Source organism: Pelophylax lessonae, assembly GCF_965119305.1.
Source record: "Pelophylax lessonae genome assembly, chromosome: 10".
Classification (NCBI taxonomy): domain Eukaryota; kingdom Metazoa; phylum Chordata; class Amphibia; order Anura; family Ranidae; genus Pelophylax; species Pelophylax lessonae.
In genome coordinates, this window is record NC_138777.1 from 202,823,436 (window position 1) to 202,845,907 (window position 22,472).

General features: G+C 45.6%; 2 protein-coding genes across 2 annotated transcripts in view; one reads left to right on the forward strand and one right to left on the reverse strand.

The window, feature by feature from the left end:
- CNGB1 (cyclic nucleotide gated channel subunit beta 1) overlaps positions 1–11,218 on the reverse strand; it is a 107,120-nt gene extending 95,902 nt beyond the window's left edge. Inside the window, exons 1-6 of the mRNA XM_082271041.1 lie at positions 11,100–11,218; positions 5,797–5,921; positions 5,159–5,198; positions 2,899–2,941; positions 2,685–2,799; positions 2,578–2,602 (exon numbers count right to left, since the gene is read on the reverse strand). Of these exons, the coding sequence (XP_082127167.1) occupies positions 2,578–2,602; positions 2,685–2,799; positions 2,899–2,941; positions 5,159–5,198; positions 5,797–5,913 (340 nt within the window). The 5' untranslated portion in view covers positions 5,914–5,921; positions 11,100–11,218. The remainder of the gene's footprint in view (positions 1–2,577; positions 2,603–2,684; positions 2,800–2,898; positions 2,942–5,158; positions 5,199–5,796; positions 5,922–11,099) is intronic.
- A 4,120-nt stretch (positions 11,219–15,338) lies between these two features.
- Positions 15,339–22,472, forward strand: part of USB1 (U6 snRNA biogenesis phosphodiesterase 1) — a 59,503-nt gene continuing 52,369 nt past the window's right edge. Inside the window, exons 1-5 of the mRNA XM_082270787.1 lie at positions 15,339–15,453; positions 17,547–17,750; positions 18,742–18,803; positions 18,875–19,052; positions 21,629–21,690. Coding sequence (XP_082126913.1) covers positions 17,564–17,750; positions 18,742–18,803; positions 18,875–19,052; positions 21,629–21,690 — 489 coding nt within the window. The 5' untranslated portion in view covers positions 15,339–15,453; positions 17,547–17,563. The remainder of the gene's footprint in view (positions 15,454–17,546; positions 17,751–18,741; positions 18,804–18,874; positions 19,053–21,628; positions 21,691–22,472) is intronic.

A 22,472-nucleotide genomic window follows, 5' to 3' on the forward strand; every position in this document is an offset into this window, starting at 1 on the left:
CATGCTAAAGCTCATTGACGCCAATCTGACGCCCATACTAACGCTATAGGAGCGTTTGTTAAGCATTAGAAATTTAGCCACGTGTGATCAGCTTTTTTTTGATTTTTTTATTATTTAAACTTTATTTATTTTCCAAACATAAAACAGAGAGGAATTTACACATTAAGGTAAGAAAATGTACTTCTTATCCCCCCTTCCTGTCTAATCTCTTCCTTTCCCCACCCAACCCAAGCCACTAATTGCGCTGCCCATTCTACTTCCCCATAGTCCCTTGTCTCTCCTCCCCTTCTATCATTATTTCAGCATATTCCTTAGTTTTCCTAAATTGTATCCATCTACCCCAAATAGGGCTTGTACTCACTGTGCCCTGGGTACTTTAATGCTCTCTTGTAGTACCAGGCAGTCTCTGTTCAGAATGCCTCTAGGTCAGATCCTATGTGGACTTCCTGCACTGCTTTCAAGGATTTTGGACGTGGGTAACCTTGCCCTAGCTGGAGCTGGGACCCAGTTGGCTTCTAAGCTGCAGCAATCAGCCCAGAACCCTGGCCCCAAATGATTTAACTACACCTCAGCCCCCTTCTGGTCACCCTCCTGACCAGGGAATAGCTGAAACTGCATGGATATTCAGCCCAGGCTCTGCCTCTCCCACCAACTATATTCCAGAATTTACTGGAATGCAGGGGGAAGTAGCTGAAGCTGTACCAGCAAAACCTAGAACAGAAAACAGAAATTGAACACTGATTCCTTTTTACAGAGAAGCCAAAAACTCCTAGATAGGAGGGTGCTACACATAATAATTCATATTTAATTCTTCACTAAAGTGCGCTACTAAGAAGCGTTATGTGAACACTTTGAAGAAAGATCTATGAGTGATTTATTACTGGGACATTGTGCACATTTAATTGAATTTATTTGTGGTCTAATATATTTCTAGATATTGTGCAATACGCACTGACATTAGGTGGTAGATTTTTCTTTATCTGTTGGTTTTATGGGATTGTTTAACCACTTCAATACACTTTCACCCCCTTCCTGCCCAGACTAATTTTCAGCTTTCATCACTGTCACACTTTGAATGACAATTGGGTGGCCATGCTACACTATACTCATATTACATTTTTATCATTTTTTTCCCCACAAGTAGAGCTTTGTTTTGGTGGTATTTGATCACCACTGGGTTTTTTATTTTTTGTTAAACAAATTAAAAAATTCAAATATTTTTGAAAAAAAAAAGTTTTTCTTCGTTTTTGTTATTAAAGTTTCTAAATAAGTAAGTTTTCTCATTCACTGACGGGCACTTATTCGGCAGCACTGATAAGGTGGCACTGATGGGCACTGATGAGGAGGCACTAATACGCAGTACTGATATGCAGCACTGATGGGCACTGATAGGTGGCACTGATGGGCACTGACGGGTTACACTTATGGGCACTGATAGGCAGCCATGATGAGGAGGCACTGACAGGCACAACTGATGGGCACTGATTTGCATCTGTGATGGGCACTAATAGGCATTACTGATGGGCACTGATTGGTATTTGTGATGGGCACTGATTAGCATCTGTTGTGGGCACCTCTGATGGGGGCTGCACTGATAATCAATGCGCTGATTATCAGCACAGACCCCCCCCCCCCCCCATCAGAATAGCTGCTGGTCGTCTCTCTTCTACTCGCGCCTTGTTAGCACGAACTGAGGAAAGCCCATTACTGGCACTTCCTGGTTACCGCTGTGATTAGATGTGATTGGTCACAGCTGATGATGTGGTAAAGATCCTACGTCATAGGCTCTTTACTAAGATCAGAGATACGGTGTGTCAGGGCGATAAACAACGCACCACTGAGCGCTTACGCCGAGTCCGGAAAACAGATCCCCCGCTTGGCCGTCATTCTGCTATAGGCTGGACGGGATGTGGTTAAACCACTGTTTCTCAGCCTTTTTTCAGTCAGGGCACCCTTTAAAAATTATGGACCGTCTCGAGGCACCCAGTTCTAAAAAGTAAAACCCATTCTAATAGTTTTACATAATGCAGCAATATCCAGGTAGGACACCCAACATTAGAGGTTATTTTATCTTCCAAAGAAAATACACTTTTGCAAACTGGTACTTCTCCTTCAGTTTTTCTCAATCACTCAGCTTATGTTACCCCAGTAGAGAGAGGCAAGGGAGGGTCAAACAAAGGATGCTATGCAGGCGACTGACATCCTCCATATCAACTGATGATGCCATTGCTCATTAGGATGCTGGCAGCTAGAAGGTTGTAATGGTGCACAATGAAAATCTGTGGTTTTGTGCAACTAAAAGGCAGGCTTCATCCACATGCCAGCTTGTTTACAATTTTTTTGGGCAATTTTTAGGTATTTTGCCAAGGCACCCCTGAAGAAACCTCAAGGCACCCCAGGGTGCCTGGGCACCCTGGTTAAAAAAGGCTGCTTTAAACCACAAGGATTTATGTTGGAATATTCACTGATACTAATGCAACATGTGTTAAAATTTATTGTTCTGTTATGCACTAGGGGGTAAAGTGTGATTTAATCTGACACAGCACAGAGCAAGGAATAGTAATTTACTTCCTTTACCTGTTTCAATCGTTGGCGTTGGTTTCTAAAACAGAAAATAACAAATATCATTAAATCTGCATTTCATTATAAATTTTATCACAAGCATATAGATGGATTGCCAATACCTTTGCTACAGGCTCAGAGATGTCCTTGTTAGTTCGGGACAAGGAGGGACTGTCAACTGGCTGAGGAACCACTTTACCCAGTCCCTGGGCCAGCCAGCTAAGGACATTTCCAGAACTGCAAAAAAAAAAAAAAAAGGATTGTTGTTATATAAAAGACGTTTGTCATACAACAAACTGTTCTGCCCTGTTGGTTGCAGAACTGCAGCATACTCACCTTTTGTCAGATGCTGCATTCATATCCTGCACATTGGTGTCACCTGTAGGAATAAAAATAGTAGCATATAACCAATCAACTGACAATCCTGTTGAAGTTCTTACCCAGTAGAAATCTGAAAAACCTCCTTCTTCTACCTCCCAACCTAGAGACTCCAAACCCTTACTCTTTCCTACCAGACAATCTGGAGAAACCAGAGCCCTACCCTTTACTAACTGACAACCTGGAGAAACCAGAGCCCTACCCTTTCCTAACTGACAACCATGAGACTTCCAACCCCTGACTGTTCCCTACCTGACAACCAGGAGACACCAAACCCTTACCATTTCCTACCAGATAACCAGAACAAAATCAGACCTCTACCCTTCCCTATCTGACAACAATGGGGCACCAAACCCCTATCCTTTCCTACCTGACAAGTTAAAGACACCAAACCCCTACTCTTCCCTTTTCTGACAACCTGGAGAAATCAGAGCCCTACCCTTTCCTACCTGAACACACCAAACCCCTAACTTTTCCTACCAGAGAAACAGGAGAACCAGTTTCCTACTCTTCCCTACTTGACAACAACCCCCTACCCTTCCTTACCTGACAACCTAATGACCCCAAAACCCCTACCTGACAAGCTAGATAAACCAAAGTCCTACCCTTCCTTACCTGATAACCTGAAGACACCAAACTTCTACCTGGTACTACCTGAAAATCTTGGAAAACCAAAGCCTTACCCTTCTCCCCACCTACCAACCAGGAGACACAAAAACCATAACCTTCTCTACCTGACAACCTAAATAAACCAGAGGTCCACGCTTCCCTACTTGACAACCAAGAGACACCAAAATGTTATCCTTTCGTACCTGACATTCTGGAGAAACCAAATGCCTATACTTTCCTCTCTGGCAACCAGGAGACCCCAAACCCTTACCCTTCCTTACCCAGTCCCCTGGAGAAACCAAACCCTTACCCTTCCTTTACAATGTGCAGGCACCAAACCCCTACCCTTTCTTGCCTGACACCTAGGAGAAACCAGCTTTTACTCTTCCCTACCTAACAACCAGGAGACACCAAACCTGTACCCTTCTCTACCTGACTACAAGGGGACACCAAACCCCTACCCTTCCCTACCCGGCAACATTAGCACACCAAACTCCTACCTGTTAGTACCGGACCATCCAAAGATGCCAAACCCCTACCCTTCACTACCTGACATCCTGGAGAAATCAGAGCCCTACCCTTCCCTACCCAACACCCAGGAGACACCAAAAACCAAACCCATCCCTACCTGAAAGCCAGGAGACACCAAACCAATACCCTTCCCTGCTTGGCAACTTAAAGGCACTAAACCCCTACCTGACAACCTTGAGAATCCAGAGCCCAACCTGTTCCTAACTGACAACCTGGAGAAAAAGAGCCCTAACCTTCTCTACCTGACAACCAGGAGACTTCAAGCCTTTACCCTTCCCTACCTGATATTCTGGAAAAATCAAACCCTTACACTGCCCTACCTGACAACCATGTGACCCAAAACTCTTATCCTTCCTTATCTTACATCCTGAAGAAACCAAACCTGTACCTTTCCCTATCTGACAATGTGCCGACACCAAACCCCTACATTTCCCTACCTTACATCCTGGAGACACCAAACCCTTATCCTTCTCTACCTGACACTCTAAAGGCACCAAACCCCTACATGTCCCTACCTGACAACCTGGAGAAAGTAGATTTCTACCCTTCTCTATCTTACAACCTGGAGACATCAACCCCCTACCTGTCCCTACCTAAAAACCTGGAGAAACCAGAACCCTACCAACAACTGGGAGACACCAACCCCTAGCCCTTCCCTACCTGACAACCTGGAGCAACCAGAACCCTACATTTTGCTACTTGGCAACCAGGGGACACCAAACCCATACGCTTTCCTACCTGACATCCTGGAGAAAACCCTTACCCTTCCATACCTGGCCATGTGGAGAGACCAAACCCCTACCCTTCCCTACCTGACAACCTGCAGACCCCCCATAACCTTTTTCTGGAATTACTAAAACCACTATCAATCTACCCCTAAACTTCCTAATAGCGCTTTTGTGAGTATTCCTAACACAATCCCTCCAAACTGCCCCCAAAGCCCCCCTTTTCCCCTTCACCACAACCTCCGTCCCCCTTTCCTTAGACTTTCTGCTCATTCAAAAGCACACAGTCTGTACCCCTGTCCTCAGAACCCCACCCACAAAGGGGTGCCCCATCACCCGCTGTCTGGGCTCACCTGAAGGGTTGCTGGCCTCATTGCCGACACAAGTAGCTTTCTGAAATAAAAGAAAATTGTAAATGAAAGAAAATGTTCCAGGGGATGTTATATGAAGCTTCACAGATACCAACGTCTTCAGCGTGAGTGGGACTTGTGAACTTTAAGTTAGATGTCACGTGTAATGTTGATTGCTTGTACATAGTCTATATCAGTGATGGCGAACCTTGGCACCCCAAATGTTTTGGAACTACATCCCATGATGCTCATCATGCACTCTGCACTGTAGTTGAGCATCATTGGAAATGTAGTTCCAAAACATCTGGGGTGCCAATGTTTGCCATCACTGGTCTATATCATTCTCTACAAACGAGCAGATAGATATTCACAAATCACAGTTCACCCACTCATATATACACTTGCTGGGAGTAATCCTTAGTATCTGTTCTTATTCTGTATGTATGGACTCTGCACAGTGCCATTTCTCTTGTCATCTATGTGGATATTGATCTTGTTTTTTTGTTATTTTTCTGTATGTATGGACTCTGCAGTGTGTCACTTTTCTTGTCCTGTATGCCAGGTGTAATTCTCAGTATCTGTACATATTCTGAATGTATGGAGTCTGCAAAGTACCACTTCTCTCTGTACATACTGCTTACCTCAGCACACTTGTCAGTCACCACTAGGGGGGGTGCAGGACACTCCTGGTCATCAGCTGCTGATTTTCTGGGGGTTTCAGGGGGTTGTGGAATCACCTTTTCAATCCAGCTGAACATTTTTAGTCCTGTAGGCACAGCAGAAAATATCTGTCACTTTCCAAACGCTTCCGTCTTTCCTAGAGATCTGAGTCCTAGGTTATCAAAACTCCTCAGAACTCAGATGTCATCAGAACCAGATCATGGAACCTCCAAGACAAAGTACTCCAATTACAAAATTCACAGTTCTACAGGGTGAGATCCCAGCAACCCTGAACCGATTATTGTAAGATCCCAGATCTCATGAACCTAATATTTCCAAGTCTTAGAATCTCAAACCAATCATACAAAGATCCCACGATTTTGGCTCTGAGGAAGAGGGTCCTCCCTTGAAACGCGTAAGCCACATCAGGTTTTGAGGACGCCATCACGCTACCCAGCAGTAGAGAAGTGTCCTGGAAGCGAGCGGTGCCCATTTCCTATATGCTTGTTCATATGCTACGTTTGTGAGTATATTGTACGCTACCTTCTTCGATTTTAATAAAATTTTAAGTGGTAATGCACAAGGTCGGTGCGCCCTTCTCTTGTTTTTTTCTTGTAGCACCTTTTGGATACCCTTGGTCCTGAGAGGGGCAGCAAGACCACTTCATTTGTGTCATAAAACCGCCTAGAAGTTTCACCTTCCCGCATACCACTCGAGCGCAGGAGAGATATTGTTGTTTTTAAGATCCTAAATCCCTGAGGCTATCATACCAGGATTTGGGATACTCTAACCGGTTCGATTAAGATCAATGAGCCCCTCAAAGCCTGTTCCTGAAACCCCCAATTCTTGAGCCAATCATATCTAGATCTTGGAATGTCTACCCTTCAGGCTAAGACCCCAGAACCCTGAGCCCACCATATCTGGATTCTATATTCCCTGTAGCTCAAATCCAGATCCTAGAACCTCAAACCAATCAGACTGAAATCCCAGATCACTGCATCATTCAAATCCTGATCCTGAAACCTCTAACTCATCAGACTAAGATCCATGATCCCATCATGTCTGGGTTTGGGATCCCCTAACCTATCAGACTAAGATCAATCAGCCCCTCAAACACTGATTCTGAACCCCTCAACTCATCAGTCTAAGATCACATATCCCTAAGACCATCATATCTGGATCCCCCTAAAGCCTGCTATACATGGATCAAAATTTTAGCTGATTCAGCAGGAACAAATCCATGTTTGGCCAATATGGATAAAAATAAATCGATCTACCAACTGCCCTGTCACTATTTTCTCGCTCGATCAGCACCACAGGCAATAGTCTCTCGCTGTCAGTATATAATGACACAGCAGAGGGGATTGCCACGTCCACATCGAATGTAAGGATGGGGGAATCGGGTCAGTTTTTTAGTTTAACTTGCCGGTTAAACAAAAAAAAAAAAAAAAACTGACCCATGTATGACCAGCTTTACTCATCAGACTAGGATCCTAGATCCCTGAGCCTCTCATATCAAGATTCTAAAACCCCAAACCATTCAGACTGAGATCCATAAGACCATCATATCCAGATCCTCAAACCCTAAACCTATCAACCTGAGATTCCAGAACTCTGAGCCCTTTATATCCAGATCATGGAGCCCCAAAATGTTCAGACTAGAATCCCAGATCCATGAGCCAATTGTATGTGGATCTTGGAATTTTCAACCCATTAGACGAAGATCCCAGACATTACCATTTTCAGATTCTTGAATCGTGAACTCCTAATTCATCTGTCTTAGATTCCAGAACATTGGAGAAAAAAAAAAACATCAGAATGTGATCCAAGAACCCCAAGCCCATCATATCCAGATCTTGGAATCCCTAACCCATCAAACTGTGGTTCCAGATCTCTGAGCACCACATATCTAGATCCTCGAACTTCAACCCATCATGGAGTGATCCCAAATACATCCAACTAAGATCCCAGACCCTGTGCCTCTCTGAGTTCATCATATCCAGATCCTGGAACCCCAACCCAATTGATCTAGAAAACCAGAACCCCGAGCCAATCAAATTCAGATCTGGAACCCCAAACCCATCAATCTAGAAAACCAGAACCATGAGTCCATCATATCCAGATCTTGGATTCCCAAACCTGTCAAATTAGAAAACCAGAAACCTAAGCCCCAGATATACAGATCCTGGAACCCACAACCCAATTGATCTAGGAAACCAGAACCCTAAGCCCATCATATATGAATGCTGGAAATCCAAACCCATTGATCTAGAAAACCAGAACCCGGAATCCATCATATCCAATCTTGGAATTCTCAAACTTGTCAAACTAAAAAGACAGATCCCTAAACTCCTGATATCCAGATCCTGAAACCCCAAACCAATCAGTCTAGGAAACCAGAACCCCAAGCAGTAGTGTATTTTGGTTTTGTGCTGCCCTAGGCAAGACTAAAATTGGCGCCCCCCCCCCCTTCTTCCTCTTATGTAAATTTGCCTCACTCCTTCCTTTTTAACGGATGTGACTCCCTCCACAATTGAAGGACTCCAAGTCCCAGCATGAACCCCTGAGATCTCAAGAGAGGGGGTGGGAGAGAGAAAGGGGGGGGGGTGAGGGAGGGAGGGAGAGAGAGAGGGGGGATGAGAGAGAGGGGGGTTGGGTGAGGGAGGGAGGGAGGGAGAGAGAGAGAGAGAGAGGGAGGATGAGAGAGAGGGGGGGTGGGTGAGGGAGGGGGGATGAGAGAAAGAGGGGGGTGGGTGAGGGAGCGAAAGAGAGGGGTGATGAGAGAGAGAGGGGGTGGGTGAGGGAGGGAGAGAGAGAGGGGGATGAGAGAGAGGGGTGAGAGAGAGGGGGGTGAGAGAGAGAGAGAGAGAGAGAGAGAGAGAGAGAGAAAGAGAGGGGGGATGAAAGGGAGAGAGAGGATGAGAGAGAGGGGGCGGTGAGAGAGAGGGGGGATAAGAGAGGGGGGATGAGAGAAAGAGAGTGGGTGAGAGAGAGGGGATGAGGGAGGAGGGGTGAGAGAGAGGGGAGTGAGAAAGAAAGAGAGAGGGGGTGAGAGAGAGAAAGGAGGGGTGAGCGAGAGAGATGGGAGAGGCGGCTCTAGAAACCAGTGGCCAAAAGAGTCTCAGGTGGAGGCTTTTTTGCTGCCCCCCTGCAAAGTGCCGCCCTAGGCCTGGGCCTTGTTGGCCTAGGCCAAAATACAGCACTGACCCTAAGGCCATCATATCCAGATCTTGGAACTCCAAAACCTGTCAAATTAGAAAACCAAAACTCCAAGCCCCTGTTATCCAGATCCAGGAACCCCAACCCCATAGATCTACGAAACCAGAATTCCCCATCATATATAAAACGTGGAGCTCCAAACCATCAGAATGGAATCCTAGAACCCTGAGCTCATCATATCCAGATCCTGGAACCCCTAACCTATCAGACTGAGATTGAAGAATTTAGCTTATTTTATATAGCTTCTGGAACCCCAAAACCCTTCAAATACAACCCCAAAGCCCTGATCCTGCCACAGCCAAATCCAGACATCCCGCCAAACCTCTCCTAATTCATTGTTCAGATGGGGGGGCATGAAATTATTTACATATTCATACAGCGCAGTGAGAGCTATCTGCTGTTAATGTGAAGTTACTCCTTCTCAAATTCCTCAAAGATCACAACATACACTCCAGAGTCCGTTTCAGTTGGTTTCTAGGAGCTTAGAAATATCTGCTGTGTCATTACATTAGAAGGCTGGCAGGCTGCCATGATCTGATAGAAACATCTGCTTTGTCTTGTAGTTTTGCAACAGCTGGAGGGCCGCCGGTTTGACACCCGTGCGTGGTTAGGGTAAGGGGGGAGCAGTCTTCCATGATCTAAAGCTGTGTCTTTAAATTAGAGGGCCAACAGGCATGCTATGACCTGATAGAAACATATGCTGTGTCTTTACATTAGAGGGCCGCAGGCTACCATGATCTGATAGAAACATCAGCTGTGTTAACAATAGAAGGCCAGAAGGCTCCTTTGATCTGTTCTTATAGAAAAACACAACTGTTGTGAACTTAAAATGTATTTCTGCATTGTGCTTGTAGAAACAGAGATGAATGAGAGCGTGTTTTAAGGATCTTGCACATGGCCTTACGTTGAAGTGTATGGCTGTACAAAGTACAATACATCTTGACTGCTGAGGTGCATAGGTCCGGAGAACCATGTTACCATAATAACCAATACCCCTTGCCCCCTCCCCATACAAAACCACACTTACAAATGATTAAGTTGGAAAGGGCAAGGCCAAAGCTTTTATTTAACCACTTTACCCCCGGAGGATTTTGCTGTCTTACGTCCAGGCCACTTTTTGCGATTCGGCACTGTGCGATTTTAACTGACAATTGCGCGGTCGTGCGACGCTGTACCCAAACAAAATTTAAGTCCTTTTTTTCCCACAAACAGAGCTTTCTTTTGGTGGTATTTGATCACCTGTGCAATTTTTACTTTTTGCGCTATAAACAAAAAAAGAGCGTTTATTTTGAAAAAATAACAATATTTTTAACATTTTATTTTATATGAAATTCACCCCCAAAAAAATGTAAAAATCAAAATTTTTTAAAATTTTTGGCCAATTTGTTTTCTGCTACCTATGTTTGGTAAAAAAAAAAATCACAATAAGCGTATTTTGATTGGTTTGCGCAAAAGTTATTGCGTTTACTAACTAAGGGGAAGATTTCTGTAATTTTTGGTGTTTTTGTTTTTTAACGAGTAATGGCGGCGATCTGCGATTTTTTTTGCGGGACTGCGACATTGCGGCGGACAGATCGGACTCTTGACTGACATTTTTGACACTTTTGGATTTACCAGTGACATTACTGCAGTAATCAGTGCTATACATATGCACTGTTACTGTAAAAATGACACTGGCAGGGAAGGGGTTAATTTACACATGCACATGTATGGGCGTATTTTTTAAAATTTATCTTGCATTTTTTTGCATGTTCAGAATCTGTAAATAATGTGCATGATCTGAGCACAGATTCACTTAATAATGTACAGTATACTGTATATACAACAAAAGTAGTTTACATATAATATATTATCTACTTGGACTCATTTGTACTTCTACTCACATATAGTAACAGGTCTGTATACTCCACATATCTGTCTCTGACCTGTACGCACATCACTGGTGTAATCTATCCCTACAAGGTGTATATGCTAACAATACAAATACATTCCATTCATGTATACTGCACATACATCACTCAGATACATTCCATCCATACATTTCTCACTGACAGCATACACTTACCCTGTATATCTACCCTCTATGTAGTAAGGTATAGATTGAGGCTCCTCCCCCAGATGGGCACCAGTCCCCCTCACCTGTGCGGAGTGCAGGGCGAGTGACCCAGTTGGCAGTGCCAGGGCTGTACAGGCAGGAGGAGCGCCCTTGACTAAATCCTGCCTGTGCTGACACCGCTGATTACAGTCTGATCCCATCACTGACACCTCAGGAAAAAGGATTTCTCTCTGGCCCTAATATGTCACCAGCGACTAATGTCCCTGATCCGGATGTATACCATGGGACCTGCCTACAAACTATACATACTACATATGATGTATAAACAATACACTATGTATATATTATATACTGTATATATATATATATATATATATATATATATATATATATATATATACTGCATATATATATATATATATATATATATATATATATATATATATATATATATACACATACACACACACAGTATATACTGTATATATATATATATATATACAGTGGGTACGGAAAGTATTCAGACCCCCTTAAATTTTTCACTCTTTGTTATATTGCAGCCATTTGCTAAAATCATTTAAGTTCATTCTTCTTCCTCATGAATGTACACATAGCACCCCATACTGACAGAAAAACACAGAATTGTTGACATTGTTGCAGATTTATTAAAAAAGAAAAACTGCAATATCACATGGTCCTAAGTATTCAGACCCTTTGCTGTGACACTCATATATTTAACTCAGGTGCTTTCCATTTCTTCTGATCATCCTTGAGATGGTTCTACACCTTCATTTGAGTCCAGCTGTGTTTGATTATACTGATTGGACTTGATTAGGAAAGCCACACACCTGTCTATATAAGACCTTCCAGATCACAATGCATGTCAGAGCAAAATGAGAATCATGAGGTCAAAGGAACTGCCTGAAGAGCTCAGAGACAGAATTGTGGCAAGGCACAGATCTGGCCAAGGTTACAAAAAGATTTCTGCTGCACTTAAGGTTCCTAAGAGCACAGTGGCCTCCATAATCCTCAAATGGAAGACGTTTGGGACAACCAGAACCCTTCCTAGAGCTGGCCGTTCGGCCAAACTGAGCTATCGGGGGACAAGAGCCTTGGTGAGAGAGGTAAAGAAGAACCCAAAGATCACTGTGGCTGAGCTCCAGAGATGCAGTCAGGAGATGGGAGAAAGTTGTAGAAAGTCAACCATCACTGCAGCCCTCCACCAGTCGGGGCTTTATGGCAGAGTGGCCCGACGGAAGCCTCTCCTCAGTGTAAGACACATGAAAGCCCGCATGGAGTTTGCTAAAAAACACCTGAAGGACTCCAAGATGGTGAGAAATAAGATTCTCTGGTCTGATGAGACCAAAATAGAACTTTTTGACCTTAATTCTAAGCGGTATGTGTGGAGAAAACCAGGCACTGCTCATCACCTGTCCAATACAGTCCCAACAGTGAAGCATGGTGGTGGCAGCATCATGCTGTGGGGGTGTTTTTCAGCTGCAGGGACAGGACGACTGGTTGCAATCGAGGTAAAGATGAATGCGGCCAAGTACAGGGATATCCTGGACAAAAAAGAGTGCTCTGGACCTCAGACTGGGCCGAAGGTTTGCCTTCCAACGAGACAATGACCCTAAGCACACAGCTAAAATAACGAAGGAGTGGCTTCACAACAACTCCGTGACTGTTCTTGAATGGCCCAGCCAGAGCCCTGACTTAAACCCAATTGAGCATCTCTGGAGAGACCTAAAAATGGCTGTCCACCAACGTTTACCATCCAACCTGACAGAACTGGAGAGGATCTGCAAGGAGGAATGGCAGAGGATCCCCAAATCCAGGTGTGAAAGACTTGTTGCATCTTTCCCAAAAAGACTCCTGGCTGTATTAGATCAAAAGGGGGCTTCTACTAAATACTGAGCAAAGGGTCTGAATACTTAGGACCATGTGATATTTCAGTTTTTCTTTTTTAATAAATCTGCAACAATGTCAACAATTCTGTGTTTTTCTGTCAGTATGGGGTGCTATGTGTACATTCATGAGGAAGAAGAATGAACTTAAATGATTTTAGCAAATGGCTGCAATATAACAAAGAGTGAAAATTTTAAGGGGGTCTGAATACTTTCCGTACCCACTGTATATCTATGATATAAACAGATATAGAATCTCTGTGTACAATACACTGTATATCATCCATATACATTTAAAGGATCTGTATCTACATATCTACAATACACTGTATATTATAACTAGATGGCCCACATGTATAATACATATTCATTAAATTCCACAAAAATGTAATTATCAACATACTGAATAAAACACAGAAAACATAGAAGAGTGAGGGAAAAAGAAGAGTTATGTAAATGGGGGACTCTGATGTAAAAGTGGGGAACTCTAATAACAAGGGGATACTCTGATGTGAAAAGGGGGACTCTGATGTGAAGGGGGGTTCATGACGTAGATGGAGTACTCTGATGTGAAAGGGGGGAACATTGATGTCAAGAGGATACGTTTATGTGAAAGCGGGGGGAACTCTGATGTGAAGGGGGGTTCCTGATATGTATGGAGGGACTCCGATGTGAAAGGGGCTCTTGATGGAATGGAGGGGGGCACTGATGTGAAAGAGGCTTCTGGTGTGAAAATGGGGAGTTACATGTGAAGGAGATTCTTATGTGAAAGGGGGGACTCAGATGTGATAGGTAGCTGATGTGGAAGAGAGGGGCTCTGATGTAAAGGAGGTTTCCTGATGTAAATGGGGGACTCTGATTTCAATAGGGGTGAAATCTGATGTCAAGGAAATACTCTGATGAGAAAGAGAGGAGACTCTGATGTGCAGGTTTGCCCCCGATGTAAATGGGGGACTGTGATGTGAAAAAAAGGGACTCAGATGTCAAAGGAGGGAACTCTGATGTCAAAGGGAAAACTCAGATGTAAAGGGGGTTCCTGGTGTGAATGGGGGACTCTGATGTGAAGGGGCTCTTGTTGTAAAAGGGGAGGGGGGGAGTCTCATCTGACGAGAACTCCTATGTGAATGGGGGAACTTTTATGTGAAAGGGGATTGCTGGTGTAAAGGGGGACTATGAGAAAAGGGCTCCTGATGTGAAGGAGGCAATATTGATGTAAAGTGGGGACTCTGATGTCAAGGGGATACTCTGATGTAAAAGAAAGGGGGTTCCTCTTTGGGACTCTGATAGGAAGGGGGCTTCTGATGTGAAAGAGAGGAGTCCCGTGTGAAGGGGCTGTTTTGTTAAAGTGGGAAACTTTGATGTGAAAGTGGGACCTCTGTGAAGAGGACTAGTGATGTAAAAAGGGGGACAAATATGTGAAGGGGGGGCTTTTTATGCTAAGGGGGGGGGGACTCTAATGTGAAGGTGGGACTCTGAAGAGAGGCTGCTGAGAAAGGTTGGCTAGTATGTGAAAGGGGACTCCTGTTTTAAAGGGGGGACTGTTGTGAAGTGGGGCTAAGAGGTGAAGTGGGGCTCCTGATGTGGGGGGAGGGGGGGGTTCTGATGTGAACAGGACTCTGATGTGAAAGGAGCTCTAAAGTGAAGGAGGGACTCCTGCAGTGCCAGGAACAGGGTGACATCATCATCCAGTGCAGATGATGTCAGAGTCCTTCAGCCCGTACACACTTGACCTTCCGCGTTACGTTTTTTTACCTTTTCTTGCTCATTTTTTTGAGCGGAACTATTAAAATGAATGGGCCTCCTTCAGCTCCAAAAACGCCCTAAAGAAACCCATGCACCAAATTTTGGACCTGAGCCAAGCATGTTTTGCGTCACGCGGTTTTTGCCGCGTGGAAAACACGTGACTACTACCTATGTTTGGGGTGTCATTAAAAAATAATGGCACTGCGAGTGCGTTTTAGTTTGTTTTCCGCTGGTTAGCAGAAATGCAGGCAGAAACGCACATTTCTGCTACGCCCAAGTGTGATTGGGGCCTAAAATACAATGTGAGAGGTTTGGACAGGGACACAATTTGGGTGCCTTCTATAGACACTATTTTCCATTGATAAGCCCCTGCCTGTCTGGTCGGATGTCCGGATCACAAAAATGGATGAACAGAACTTGGTTGATGAATGAATTCACATATCAGGAACTGACCTGTATGGGTGTATATATAATATATAATGATCTATACCTGAATTATAAAAGATTTTGGAAAAAAAAAAAAAAATTCAAATGATGTAAATGTGTCAAACCGAAAACGATTCAGAATATAATGAAAGACTTCCTTCCCCCAACCTTCTCCGGACTCTCACCATTATCTGCAGAACAATGACCCCATCACCAAGCAACCGGCGCCAGGAGACACTGCAAACATAGAGAGGGGAACAGAGCTGCACTGACCGGCCACAACACAACAGGTGAGAAGGAAACAACCCCAATGTGTGACCCCCCCCCCTTCTATACAGAGACCACATCCCCTACATTAGACCCCCTTGTCATCTATACAGAGACCACATCCCCTACATTAGACCCCCTTGTCATCTATACAGAGATCACATCCCCTACATTAGACCCCCATCTCTACAGAGACCACATCCCCTACATTAGACCCCCTTGTCATCTATACAGAGATCACATCCCCTACATTAGACCCCCCATCTATACAGAGACCACATCCCCTACATTAGACCCCCCATCTATACAGAGACCACATCCCCTACATTAGACCCCCCATCTATACAGAGACCACATCCCCTACATTAGACCCCCTTGTCATCTATACAGAGTCCTCATCCCCTACATTTGACCCTCCGTCTATACAGAGATCATATCCCTTACATGGGACCCCCTCCCCTATCTATACAAAGATCACATTCTCTATGTGTCTCCCCCCCCCCCACCCATCTATGCAGAGATCATATACCCTACGTGGGACCCCCCATATATACAAAGATCACATCCCCTACATGTAACCCCCTGGCCCATCTATACAAACAGAACATCCCCTATGTGTTACCCCCCCCCCCTCATCTATACAGAGATCCCATCTCCTACATGTGACCTAAGATACTGTAAAGATATGTATAGAAATATACAGAAATCACATTCCCTATGCATGACCCCCCCCCCTAATTTATACAGAAATCACATCATATCCACTACGTGTGACCCTCCATGTAAACAGAAATCACATTTCCTACATGTGACCCCTCCCCAATCTATACAAATATACAAAGTTCATATCCCCTACACGTGACCCTCATTTATACAGAAACCACATCCCCTACATATGACCCCCCAAAGATCACATCCCATACATGTAACCCCCTGGCCCATCTATACAAAGATCACATCCCCTACTGTATGTGTTAACCCCCATCTATACAGTGATCACATCCCCTACATGTGACTAATATATATACAGAAATCACATTCCATATGCGTATGCGTGACCCCCCCCCACCAATTTATACAGAGATCATATCCCCTATGTGTGACCCTCCATATATACAGAGATCACATCCCCTACATGTGACCCCTCCCCCATCTATACAACGGTCATATCCCCTACGTGTGACCCCCCCCCCCCCATTTATACAGAAATCATAAATCATATCCCCTACATGTGACCCCCCTCCCCCATCTATACAAAGATCACATCCCATACATGTAACCCCCTGCTCCATCTATACAAAAATTCCATCCTATATTTGCTACCCCCCCCCCCATATAAATCAACAGAAATCACATCTGTGTGACCCCTCCATATATACAGAGATCACATCCCCTACATGTGACCCTTTCCCCTATCTATACAGAAATCACATTCCATATGTGTGACCCCCTCGCCCAATCTATACAGAGATCATATCCCCTACGTGTGACCCTCCATATAAACAGAAATCACACCCCCTATGTGTGACCCCTCCATATATATATACAGAGATCACATCCCCTACATGTGACCCCTTTCCCTATCTATACAGAGATCACATGTCCTAGATGTGACCATATATACAGAAATCACATTCCATATGTGTGACCCCCCCCCCTCGCCCAATCTATACATAGATCATATCGCCGACATGTGACCTCCCCATAAATACAGAGATTGCATCCCCTATGTGTGACCCTCTATATATACAGAGATAACATGCTCTACGAGTGACCCCCTCATCTAAACAGAGATCACATCCCCCTGCATGTGACCGCCCCCCATCTATAGAAAGATGACATCCCCTACTTGTGCCCCTGTCTATATATAGCAGGCATTGTCAGGCAGGGGACAGGACAGCTTTTCCACTCTATAACAGGGAGAGAATACTTGAAAAATACAGCACACACTAAAATCCCTAATTTTTAGAAATGGCCCCTCTTGACCTTATGTCCCTGATTTGTATCCTAAAAAGTTTTCTCTCAGAGATTTCTTATGTTGGCCCTAATTGTACATCATCTTCTAATCTTTGAGTACTGGGGTGAGCTGGCATAATGTGAATGGTTTTCTTTCCAGGTGTTCTTCATCACGCCATGGCACTTGCACAGAATCAGTACAGGCGCTGCTCGACCACACGAGAGTCACCGAAGTACAAGCTGGCAGGAGTGAAGCACTCACTGTACCACCCGATGCTGCCCACTCTTCGCAGGATGGAAGTGGACAGTATGGGGCACAAGCTTAGTGAGGAGCACAGCCGGAGCAGCACACCCTGTGCGCCCGGTGAGACACCCACACGACCCCCTGTCCTCACTGCATCAGTCTGAGAAGCTTCTGAGATCATTCACAATTCGTTGACAGGTGTATTTGACCTGCAGCTGACTTCCTCCTGACCTGCAGTTGACCTCCTTCTGATCTGGGGCTGACAAACTTCTGACCTGCAGTTGACCTCCTGACCTGTGGTTGGCTTCCTTCTGATCTGAGGTTTTTTTCTTCTGACCTGCAGTTGACTTATCACCCCTGGAGTGGACCTCCTTCTGGACTTGCAGCTGACCTCCTGACCTGTGGTTGGCTACTTTCTGATCTGAGGTTTTTTTCTTCTGACCTGCAGTTGACTTATCACCCCTGGAGTGGACCTCCTTCTGGACTTGCAGCTGACCTCCTGACCTGTGGTTGGCTACTTTCTGATCTGAGGTTTTTTTCTTCTGACCTGCAGTTGACCTATCACCCCTGGAGTGGACCTCCTTCTGACTTGCAGCTGACCTCCTGACCTGTGGTTGGCTACTTTCTGATCTGAGTTTTTTTCTTCTGACTTGGAGTTGACCTACCACCCATGAAGTGGACCTCCTTCTGACTTGCAGCTGACCCCCAGTTGACATCCTTCTGACCTGCGATTGACCTCCTGACCTTCAAAGGGTGTTTTGCAACCCTATAAACTTCAATAGAAATGCAAAAACTATTTGAAACCAACATGAGCCTGTCCACCCATGACCTGAATAATTCCTGCTGTTATATTTGCATATTTTCTCGCCATGACTGAAAATCCTGCACAAATTTTTTGGATTCCCCATAATCCAGCAGTGGTGATGGAGCCTCTAGTAATGGCAGTAGTAGGTGTTGCCTTTATCTCCTCACCAGAGCTCCGGAGAGCCATTTTTAATATAGGGGGCTCTCAGGTTATTTGGTTGCTTGAAGTACTAGACAGGTCGTCTTGACACATTGATGATTAGGGCCCATTGTCCAGCCTCGTTCTTACTATAACTTTCTCTATCAGAAAACTTCCGTAATGCCAGATTCGTAACATTTGGGCCAGCAGAGCAGCGCCTGCCATCCCTGGTGAGTGCATATTCTTATTAGAACTATTATATCCTGGACGACCATCATGTAATGGCAATCTTTTATTTCAGCAGGTCACAGACACTGGAAGGGAGGTTTCCCGGAAATACAGATCGGGGTCCATGGGGCACATTGAGATTCCTAGGGTTAAACCAGAGGAAGGGTTGAGCCTGACCCAGGCTGCTACAGATTGGTCCCGATGTGTTTCATCGTGTGGTGAGTTCCAGCTGAGGGACCTAAATAGACACGGTGAGTGACCAGCACAGGGAATGACCATCTATACACATAGTGTAGGAGAAGGACAGGGAGGGGAGCAGGAAGAAGGGAAGGAAGAAGAATACAGGGAGGAGGAAGAGGGAGGAAAGAGAAGAAGAAGAGGACAGGGAGGAGGAAGAGAGAGGAAAGGGGAGAAGAAGAGGACAGGGAGGAGGAAGAGGGAGGAAAGAGAAGAAGAAGAAGAGGACAGGGAGGAGGAAGAGGGAGGAAAGAGAAGAAGAAGAAGAGGACAGGGAGGAGGAAGAGGGAGGAAAGAGAAGAAGAAGAAGAGGACAGGGAGGAGGAAGAGGGAGGAAAGAGAAGAAGAAGAGGACAGGGAGGAGGAAGAGGGAGGAAAGAGAAGAAGAAGACAGGGAGGAGGAAGAGAGAGGAAAGGGGAGAAGAAGAGGACAGAGAGGAGGAAGAGAGAGGAAAGGGGAGAAGAAGAGGACAGAGAGGAGGAAGAGAGGGGAAAGAGAAGAAGAAGAGGACAGGGAGGAGGAAGAGAGAGAGGAAAGGGGAGAAGAAGAGAAGAGGACAGGGAGGAGGAAGAGAGAGGAAAGAGAAGAAGAAGAGGACAGGGAGGAGGAAGAGAGAGGAAAGGGGAGAAGAAGAGAAGAGGACAGGGAGGAGGAAGAGAGAGGAAAGAGAAGAAGAAGAGGACAGGGAGGAGGAAGAGGGAGGAAAGAGGAGAAGAAGAGGACAGGGAGGAGGAAGAGAGAGGAAAGGGGAGAAGAAGAGGACAGGGAGGAGGAAGAGAGAGGAAAGGGAGGAAAAAAGAGGACAGAGAGGAGGAAGAGAGAGGAAAGAAAAGAAGAAGAGGACAGGGAGGAGGAAGAGAGAGGAAAGAGGAGAAGAAGAGGACAGGGAGGCGGAAGAAAGAGGAAAGGGGAGAAGAAGAGGACAGGGAGGAGGAAGAAAGAGGAAAGGGAGGAAGGGAAAAATAGGGAAGGTGGGGAACAGGAGGGAGAAAACAAAGGAATGAATATAGAGGGGGAGAGGCCGACAGGCAGGGAGGGAAGGTGGAAAACGGAGGGGAATGGGAAAGGGAAGGGGAGAAAAGAGAATAGGGGAGGGATAAAAGAGAAGAGAGAGCAGATGAGGACAGGAGGAGGAACAGGAGAAAGAGGAAAATAAAGTGGGGGCAAGGAGAGGAGGAACAGAGTGATGAAGAGGGCGAAGGAACAGAAGGGCAAATGGAGAGGGAAGAGAAGAAACAGGAGGGGAAAGGGGAGAGTGGAAAATGTAGGGGGAAGGGAGAGGGACGAGAAGCAAGGAACAGGGAGGGGAAAGAGAGGGGAGAGGAGGAATGGAAGGAAGGCGAGGAATAGCAGGAGAGGAACAACATGAGGGGGAAGGGAAAAGGATAGGGATGAGAAGGCAGAGAAGAAGAGGGAAGAAGGAACAGGAGGAGCTGAAACAGAGAGAGGATAGGGAGGAGACAAGAAATAGGAGGGGGAAGGGAAAGGAGGAATAGGATGGGGGAAAAGGTACAGGAGGTCTGAGGCTGAGGGAAGGTAGGTGGTAAGACAGGAGGAATGGGAAAGGGGAAGGAGAGGACAAAGCTGAGGGAGAGAGGGGGAGGAAGAATGCGTGCAGGAACATGGGGGGGGGGGTGGAAAAGGGAAGGGCAAGAGAGAATAGAGAAGGGGAGGTAGGCAGGGGAGTAGGAATAGGAGAGGGAAAGTAAGGGGGAAAGGAATGAGGTGAGGAGGAATTTGGGGGGAGGGGGAAAGCAGAAGGGAGAGGTAAAGGGAAATAGGTGGTGGATGGCAAGTTGAAAAGGAAGAGGGGAGGCGGAATGAAAGGGGTAAAGGGCATGGAAAAGGAATGTGGGAGGGGACTTTTTAAGATAATTTGTGTATAACCCTGATTAAGAGAATTTAATAAAACCCTGAAAGATGTTGGCTTTGATTACATTATCTAATAAAGCATCTTTTATTTGAGTATTTGTCCATGTATTTCTTTAGAAGGTTACTGCACACCGACCCCACCCCTGCACACTTACCCAACTCCTGTACAGGCCTCACCACTGCACCCTGACATCCCTCCTCTGCAGAGATTCCACCCCTGCTTTCAGGTCTCACCTCTGGGCACAGACCTTACAACTGCACACTGACTTAATTCCTGGGCAGTTACCACCCTTGCACATTGACCTCATTCCAGGCACCAAGCTCACCCCCCTACACTGCCCTCACTCCTGCACATTGACCTCATTGTTGCACTGGCCCCACCCCTACACACTGACCTCACCCCTGCATACAGACCTCACCACTGCACACTGACCCCACCCCTAAACACTAACCTCATTTCTACACACTGACATCACTCCTGTGCACAGAAACCACCCCTGCCCACAGGCCTCACCTCTGAGCAAAGACCATACAACTGTGAACAGACCTCACTACTATGCACTGACCCCTCCCCTGCACAAAGACTCCCCTCCCCCACCAATACTTCTATTCACATCCAGGTTTCACTGCCCAGGGCATCTCTTGTCTGTCTCCACCATTACCACTGCACTACGCAGTAGTTTACACTCCATCACTGACCTTCTTTATCATATGCAGTCCTCGGGTACAGTGGATACGCCGTACGACACCTGAATCCCACCGTGACCCGTTCCTGGAAGGTAAGAGGATTAGCTTGACATGTGTCATCCAGTCTATTGAATTATTTCTAAAGCAAGAGAATGTGGACCTGTCTCCTAACCAACACAACTCTAAAGCCTCGTACACACGCACCGATTGTTGGCCGTGAATTTTCGGCCAACGTCCGATCGGCTGCGACTTTTCGGCCGAACAAAATCTGGTGTGCATGCTATAAAATTTTTGTTGGCCGTCACCAGAACGGCCGATTGTTCGTCAGTCAGTACAGATTTCGGCAGACAAAAATCAGATGAGCAAGACTGGGCATGCTCAGAGAAGAAAAAACACACGGAAAGTTAACCAGCACATGACATCACTTCTGAAGTTGGTTTCTGTCGGCCAACAAAAGTCCAGTGCAAGTCTAGAGCACATTTCAACCAACACAACAACACTGGACAAAAGACGGCCGATCGGTCGCCCAACAATCGGTGCGTGTGTACGAGGCTTTAGTTACACCTACAGTACTGATCACTGCTCAACCTACCAGTCACCTCTCCTGGACAGTTTCCTCCTTCTTTTAGGGATTCTATTGGTAAAATCTTTGTGCTCCCAGGTCTGCACACTGGCTGTGCCCAGCACAGTGATTTTCCCATCTGTGATCTTCCGGTTTGTGCTATGTATGGTTGTCTCTCCACCTGTGATGTGTGCAGTGATCTCCCTGTTAGTGGTCTCTCCTATGTACAATGATCTACCCACCTTAGCTGTATACAGTGATCTCCCCATCTGTGCCATGTATAATGATCTCCCCATTTGTGATGTGTACAGT